The sequence below is a fragment of the Vigna unguiculata genome, chromosome 9 (genome assembly GCF_037176805.1).
Source record: "Vigna unguiculata cultivar grain cowpea cultivar isolate G323 ecotype 2 chromosome 9, ASM3717680v1, whole genome shotgun sequence".
Lineage (NCBI taxonomy): Eukaryota > Viridiplantae > Streptophyta > Magnoliopsida > Fabales > Fabaceae > Vigna > Vigna unguiculata.
Window position 1 is genome coordinate 31,326,909 of NC_140800.1, and position 7,948 is coordinate 31,334,856.

Sequence of the window (7,948 nt, forward strand, 5' to 3'; positions counted from 1 at the left end):
CTATCCTTTTGTTCTACTTCCATGTTTCAAAGGTTGTTAGGAGATTGTATAATAAACTATTTAGGAGTTTTTTTTTTCTTCTAATAATTGGTAGAGCTGTCAAAATGGGTTGGAACCTGTGAGCCAACCCGGCTCACCACAGATTCGGGCCAGATTGGGTTGAAATTTTTTTACAAATTTCAATACGAGTTAATTTTTGACCTGGCTCATTTAGAACTCGGCTCATCCGGGTTGAACCCGTGGTGAGCCGGGTTGGCTCACCAACCAGTAGATAAAAGGGTCACACAAGTGTTTTTATTTATTTTTTATTAAGTTGGGTTTTACATTTGGGTCATATTAGGTTGTCTTTTTATCCAACACATAAATAATTTATATTTTTTATTTTCGTTTGTATTTAGATTGTATTAAAGTTTATTTAGATTTTAATTAGAATTACAATTTAATTTTGACTGAAAAAAAAAGTAAAAAAATAACATTTTTTTTAATTAAGTGAATCCGTGAGCCAACCCGTTTAACCCGCCAACCCATGGTGGGCCGGGCCGGATTCAAATTTTTTTGGCTCGTTAAAATGTGAGTCGGGTTAGGTTGACTCACTAAATCATCAACCCGTGATGGGTTGAGCCGGGTCGGGCCGGATTACCTGTTTTGACAGCTCTAATAATTGGTATCTCTAAGGAAAGTTAATTCTATAAATTAAGAAACTCTTCTTGATCTCTGACATATTTAAATGCTCTAATGAGAGATCTTTGAAAACTTTTCACCATATCAGGAATCAATATATTTTCATATTTGTAATTGTTCCTAAAACATAAGGATGGCAAAAATTGATACACACCCTTATCTTTAGTGCATAAAAAATATGGATTAGGATGGACATAAATTCATAAATATAAGATTGTGACCAATTTGTCTTATTGTTATTCTTTTAATCAATATCTACCATACTTATTTTGTCCTTTTAATCACTCTCCTACAAAATAAGATAAGGTTAAAGAATGATTTATAAGAGAACATTAATCCTTTGTTAGTTCTATCCTAGTGTTATTCTTGTCCTAACTAGAATAAATTAGATTTTGATAAAGGTTTTTAGTCCAACACATGTTGTTGTTTGAACATGTATGTGTGTCAATGTGGTATTTGATAGTTCTCATATGACAATTGAGACTTATATCTACTTGATAGTTTTCATTTCAATTGAGACTTATATTTCTCTCAAATGATAAATATTAAAAAAAAAAGTTATTAAAAGTGCAATAAACTAACTTAAATTAACCTTATTTCGAACATATTAGTCCTCAACACTCTTTTATATTGATATCTAGGACATAATAAAAGATCAAAAGATTACTCATTATTTTTTTACATTGTCAAAAAATTGAAGATCCTACTAGTAATAATCACTACTTATGATTATTAAGAACTCTAGTTTATAATTTATCACTCTATAACTAATATTTTGTATTTTATAAACACTTGTCATGTTTATATAATGTAAGGACACTTAACTTAGAATGTAAAGATAACAGAATGAAGAGGAATTTAAATATTTAGTGTCCATCCAAATATTAAAGATATGAGAAAACACAAACCGATAAAACCCAAAAAAAAAAAAATTGGGAAAATATTACATGAAATTAATTTTCTTTTTATTTATGTGATTTAAAAAGTAATGCAAGATGGCGATGCTTGCATGATCGACACATAGCAACTAATCATTTTCCCCTGAAAACGTATTTCTAACCACAAAATGAAATCTTCCCTTAAACATAACCATCACTTTGATTCCCAATGACCCATAATAATTTGCTGTAGATAAAAACACACGCTAGACACACAGGAACAAGGAAAAATAACCTTAAAAAATAGGTTTCACGATCATGCTCACTCACACCAATTGAAAAGACAGCCAAATTTTCGCACCAAACACAAATAAAACAACACCGATAAAATCATAATAAATGGTAAAAGAACACGCTTAAATATTTTTTTCCTAAAAGATGGGATAAGTCTATTTATTGTCTCTCAAATTTCAAATTTCTATTTCTATTTAATTATAGTCGTGCCAATTGTGAAACAACTAAAACTGTAAATGTATGACTTTAGTTTATCCAGAATAAATAACACTTCGATATTATCTGTTTGCATAATTCAGATTTTACCACTATAGGTGATTAAAGATGTGTTAATTAAGTAGTGTTAATTAAGGAAATGCAGTAAAAAAAACAGAAAAATGGTGGTGATTGAAGGAGAATTGTGCGAGTGAAGTTGACTAGTAGTATTAATTAGCGATGACATACCGTTTACTTTGCAGTTGTTGCTGCTTTCCCCGCAACTCACCTTTCCTCAGGTCACTGAATCTGGACGTTAATAAAGCAGCACAGCCACGCCACGCACCGCACCACACCACACCACACCACACCACACAGCGCACCAATTTTCCATTTTAAAACCCAACGCGGAAAGGAAACAACCATACACCACCACCACGTTCTCCCTGCATCTCAACGGTGCGTTCCTTTAACACCTTCACGCAATATATTATCACCAACCTTTTTTCCTTTCTTATTTTTTTTTTCTTTCGTTCTTTTAAGATTCCTTAGTCTAGGGAATTCTTCTGCTCCTTAGTTCTTACTGCCGCACTCTCTAATTAGGGATCGCGGATCCACGCTCGGGATTCCGTTTGAGGTTGCTTTTTCCTCGTGTTGTTTCTTTTCCTAACGGATTTTTTGGAATTTCGTGATTTTTGTTTGCTTGGAGCTCCAATCTGCTTTCAATTACTGTATATTGTTGAAAATAGTAATGGATCTGATGAGATTGTGCTGTTCTGGTTTGATTTAGCTTGCTATTGCTTTCTATTGGCTGAATCGTGTCTTTCGGGATTTAGGATTATGGTTGTAGTTAATCGTAGTTCGCTGTGTAAGTGTGCAATTCGCCAACTTCAATATCCATTTTCCCTGTCCGCATGTCTCTTTGTATTTTTTGTTTGCCCCTTTTTGGGATGTCTTGACCAATAAAACAAGAGCTACTCATAAGAATCTCAGAATCAGTTGTTTTTAACTTTATATATATCCCTATGTGTCTATATTTGTGTATATAGTGGAAGATTCCTCTGCTGCAGTTGTCATGTCAACTCCATGGACGGAGATATCAATGAAGGGAGGATAGGATTTTTTATATTTCTTGTTGATTTCCTTTGTTTTTAAGTCTCCTTGTATACTATTATAAACTTCTACTGTTTACTTGGTTATGGTAGACCGCATTTTGTTTCGTGTTCCTCTCTGTTAAATGTGGAGCAGTATGAGAATTTTACTCTATTTATAGGGAATTAGGATTGCGCTTCTTCTCATGGTTTATTTTTCTGTACAGATAAAGCTGTACGATTCTGAAACTAGTGATTCACTTATTGCATGAAGGCAGAGCTCTGAGAAATTAAGTCTTTGTATTGGAAGCTCTAGTTCAACATGTCTTCTATAAGCAAGGGTGATCGGAAGGCTTCTCTTGATGCAGCATCATGGTTGTTCAATGTGGTCACCTCTGTGGGAATAATCCTCGTGAATAAGGCCCTGATGGCTACATATGGTTTTAGTTTTGGTAGGACCTCGCCTTTACTTTTCCCATCGGAGAATCTTTGATCTGCCTGCCTTTGATTTAAAAGATGCTATGCTTCTTTTTCTATGTGTTGTTTCGATGAACTACCTATCTTGTGCATTCTTTTGGTGTCACACATGTATGTTTTTGAAGGGGTAAAGAAGGGGAAAGCTTTTCTGTATGATAAAATTGCGTGTTTTATGACGGTAACTTCACTTTGATATTATCTGTTTGCTTAATTCCGATTGCACTACTATAGCATCTTGGATTAGGTCATTGAAGATGTGGTTCAGTTGTAACTATAAAATGGCCTAATAGACTGGATATGTGATATAGCGTGGGAGTGAGCTAGAAAAAATCCTATAGGATGGGCATTTGGCTTGGTGGTTTGTAAGAAACTATAGTATAGAGACTTTGAATAGTTTATCCTGACTTTAGTTTCATTCTCTAAATGCTAATACTTTAAGTTGATATGTTTTGATTGTGTCTACCTTTTAATGGTGCTGTTCGGTATAAACTTTTCCTATGATTTTGAAGAATCATACATTATTCCTAGGTGCTAGTTGAATAGGTGATAAATTAGAATCACAGATGCTGTAAGCAATACTATGTTGTTCAGTAAAAGCGCTAGACAGAAAATCTGAGCAGAAGGTATGCATTCAGACAACAGGCTGATGTGGTACAGACTGCAAACATTATATCAGTGATGTGAATACCAAAAATATGTGCAAAATCTGCAAAAAAGAAAAACTTCTCATAAAAAAATTAATTGCCATGTTCAAGATAGGCGTTCAAAGTTTCTACAAGGAAAGTATTTTTTGAACAACCTTTCCATTTCCGTGCTTTTCGGTTTATATTAGTAACGACAGTATTACCATTTGTATATCTCAACTAAAATAGCGTAAACGAACTTACTGAGATTAGCATTGGATGATAGATTTAAAATCTCTTCTATTACCAGTGAAGCAAAGAATTATTTGGTTTAGTTTCTTCTTATGTAGCTTGTAAGGAGTACAAATAATTGTTTCTGAACTTCTATACCACTCCTGAATCCTGACCTTCTGTATTATATAATGCTATTATGCAGCTACTACTTTAACTGGTCTGCATTTTGCCACGACAACTTTGTTGACACTCATTCTTAAATCGCTGGGATATATTCAGACCTCTCATCTTCCATTATCTGATATAATCAAATTTGTCTTATTTGCAAATTTCTCCATCGTTGGGATGAATGTGAGTTTAATGTGGAATTCTGTTGGTTTTTATCAGGTAACATTTAGACTTACAGCAACATTTTGAACTCTCTTTATAATAAAGTTAAGTTAGATATTTATAATAATTCCTCCTTGAAATAAAATTTTTCAGATTGCTAAGCTGAGCATGATTCCAGTATCCTGTTTTCTGGAGGTTGTCTTGGACAATGTACGATATTCAAGGGACACAAAGCTTAGTATTGTTTTGGTTTTGCTTGGTGTTGCTGTCTGTACAGTCACCGATGTCAGTGTTAATGCAAAAGGTTTTATTGCTGCTTTGATAGCAGTTTGGAGCACAGCCCTGCAACAGTATGTAAGTATCATACACTAACATCGAACCTGAATCTTTAGCTGTGAGATACAAACCAATCAAACTGAATTTCATTTCATAAAGGCAGTTTTGGATTGGTAAATGTTCACTTTCTGGTATACTTGTTGGCAACATTCATTTATTTAACAATCAATTATCTTTGTTATAGAACTTTAAATTATAAAATTGGGAAGCCTACAATAATTTTTCTCTGTTTTTTCTGCAATTGTATCGCAAGCAGTATTCTCAGGTGCATCTATAACAGACTTCGATAACTTGATTTAGTTTACAAAACTTCTAAGCATTCTCGCTTTTGTTGGTTTCATGACCTCAGTCTTGTTGGGTGTTGGGATGATATTTAAGAATAAACTTTTGTGCAGTATGTGCATTATCTTCAGAGGAAGTATTCTATTGGATCATTTAACTTGTTGGGCCACACAGCACCAGCACAGGCAGGAAGTTTACTGCTAGTAGGCCCCTTTCTTGACTATTGGTTGACAGGCAAACGAGTTGATGCTTACGGATATGGCTTGACATCCATTGTAAGTTTTCTCTATTTCTTTCTAGTTTTTTTTTTTCTTTGAATCTTTTTGCTGTGATTACGGAGAGAAGTGAATACTAGTTAAATTTATTTCTATATCAGGTTTAGGCTGACAGATTTTCTGGTAAGAAGTTTAAAATAACTCTAACTGTAAGGACATAAGTTAATATACTACATATTGCTTATCGTAGAAGTGAGTGCCAAAATTCTGCTGCCCAAATTCAGTGTCAGCTTGCTGCATAGAAACATTGAGAAAGCATCCTTAGGTTGATTAAGAGTTGTCTTAATCTTAACTGATTCATACTTCTTTTAAACTGTCTCATATTCAATTTATATAAGTCCTCTAAGTGTTGCTTACAGCTTGAAGTTCTAGTAGATTCCTTAAGAATTTCTCAAAACTTCAGATTTGCTGTTTAGGGTCAGTAAATAGCTTTTGAAGTTCAAAGTGTCATAACAATCCAGATAACTTCCTCTAATGCACGTTATTTTTTTAGAGGGAAACGACTTTCTCGGTTTCTTTCAAGAGATGGACTTTCTTTTTTAACGAAGGTGTTCATTGTGCCCTTTTCATTACTCCCTATAGTGGATATTTAGTTAACTAATAGCATCTATGAAATCAAATGCATGTTCATATCTAATTTTCTCCTCTTTCAAAATGTTTTGAGTATAAAAGAAATAATATTTCTGAAAAGTGGCTCATAGTTATTTATTTCTGTATTTGGTCCAAACTAGTACTGCTTGGAAGGTTAACTTATCCTTTAAATTCATTTACATATTGAAACGTTTGGTTCTCTGTGATCATAATTTGACCAATCTAGTTTAAAATATGAGAATGTTTATGTACGTCTGAAGGAAAAATTATCTTTTTGAATCGTTACTTTTTCTGAGGTTGTGTAAATGTTGAAGATTTTAATTAGATTTATACAATCTTGTTTCAGTCGACCACTTCCCTATTTTTGTATTGGAGATTTTTATTTCGTCCACCCCAGTTTTCCAGTAATACTTCTACAATTGTTTCCGTGGTCTATGTTGTTGCTTCAAACTAATGCTAAATATAGGTGGTAGCGGGCGTATTCATTCAGTATCTGTAAAAGGCATGAACAACTTTCTTACATCCGTGTAAATTTTTTCTTTTATCTCTATACTACTGGCGGTATCCATATGCACGAAATCTCACTACATCCATGTAAGTTTGTTTGTCTCACTATACTGGCCAGCAGCAGCATGCATATAGCTCTTTGTAAATAAAAGCGGTGTATTCTTGACCATTGGTCGGTATGCACAGAATGTGGGAGGGTTCCCTTCCTTGGTCTCCCTTAGAACCAAATGATGTAGTTGCCATTTTCTTTTCTAAAGGATTTGGATCCTACCCCTTTACCGTAGGAAAATACTGTTATTTTTTTAAGAAACATATATTCTGTGGAGGGACCAGTTTCCTGTGTATGGACTGTGCACGTTTTGTTTGTCTTTCTCTGGAAAATGACGCGGGCATTTTCATAAGAAAAGGGGAGAATCCAAATATGTATAAACTTTATGTCAACTTTATAAATACTGTACAGTGTAGTACCTTTACTCAAGAAAATAATGAATACTGTGACTACTGGAACACTATTATTAAACTGAGCTGCTCGTGCTGTCTGCAGTTGTTCATCATTCTGTCTTGCACCATTGCAGTAGGGACAAACCTCAGTCAGTTCATCTGCATCGGTAGGTTCACGGCTGTATCATTCCAAGTCCTTGGTCACATGAAGACTATTTTGGTCCTAATCCTGGGATTCATTTTCTTTGGAAAAGAGGGTCTTAATCTACATGTTGTTCTGGGTATGATCGTTGCAATAGCAGGTATGGTCTGGTATGGCAATGCTTCTTCTAAGCCAGGGGGGAAAGAGCGTCGTAGCTTTTCCCTTCCCAAAACACAAGATTATAGTTCACTACCTGTGTCCTCTGAACCAGACACGAAGGCATAGAAAATAATAGAAATTCACTAGAGAGAAAGTGCTGCAACTTTTGGTTAACTGTGTGGAAAATCAGGTGTCCAGCGAACTGGATTAATTTTCATTATACCTGGAGTGAATTCCCAATTATTTATAGATCATAGTCATATCTTTTCTTGTGTTAATGAATTGTTTGGGAGGGAAATGGGGGGAAACAGCGTTGTTAGAAGAGGAAAAAAATCTATGCTATGTTCCATTTTTTTAATTACAGATAATGTTACTGTCACTTTTATAGTAAAGTTTAATTCCATTTTTTCCA

At 34.3% G+C, this 7,948-nt stretch overlaps 1 protein-coding gene across 2 annotated transcripts; it reads left to right on the forward strand.

The window, feature by feature from the left end:
• The first annotated feature begins 2,319 nt into the window (after window positions 1-2,319).
• LOC114163288 (UDP-rhamnose/UDP-galactose transporter 6-like) lies at window positions 2,320-7,948 on the forward strand. Of its 2 annotated transcripts, none has more exons than XM_028047508.2 (6): window positions 2,320-2,507; window positions 3,367-3,591; window positions 4,676-4,860; window positions 4,957-5,157; window positions 5,535-5,696; window positions 7,339-7,948. In XM_028047508.2, the coding sequence occupies exons 2-6, from the start codon at window positions 3,462-3,464 to the stop codon at window positions 7,660-7,662; spliced, it is 1,002 nt and encodes a 333-aa protein (XP_027903309.2). In that variant the 5' UTR covers window positions 2,320-2,507; window positions 3,367-3,461; the 3' UTR covers window positions 7,663-7,948. The 2 variants fall into 2 exon arrangements, with proteins under 2 accessions (XP_027903309.2, XP_027903310.2); XM_028047509.2 differs by having other exon boundaries at window positions 2,487-2,685.

What these genes read in the sequence shown, in the direction of transcription:
- LOC114163288 (XM_028047508.2), top strand. Translation starts at nt 3,462, where the DNA reads ATGTCTTCTATAAGCAAGGGTGATCGGAAGGCTTCTCTTGATGCAGCA. An exon ending in TACATATGGTTTTAGTTTTG is followed by an intron (nt 3,592 to 4,675) that starts GTAGGACCTCGC and finishes GCTATTATGCAG; the next exon opens with CTACTACTTTAACTGGTCTG. An exon ending in ATTCTGTTGGTTTTTATCAG is followed by an intron (nt 4,861 to 4,956) that starts GTAACATTTAGA and finishes AAAATTTTTCAG; the next exon opens with ATTGCTAAGCTGAGCATGAT.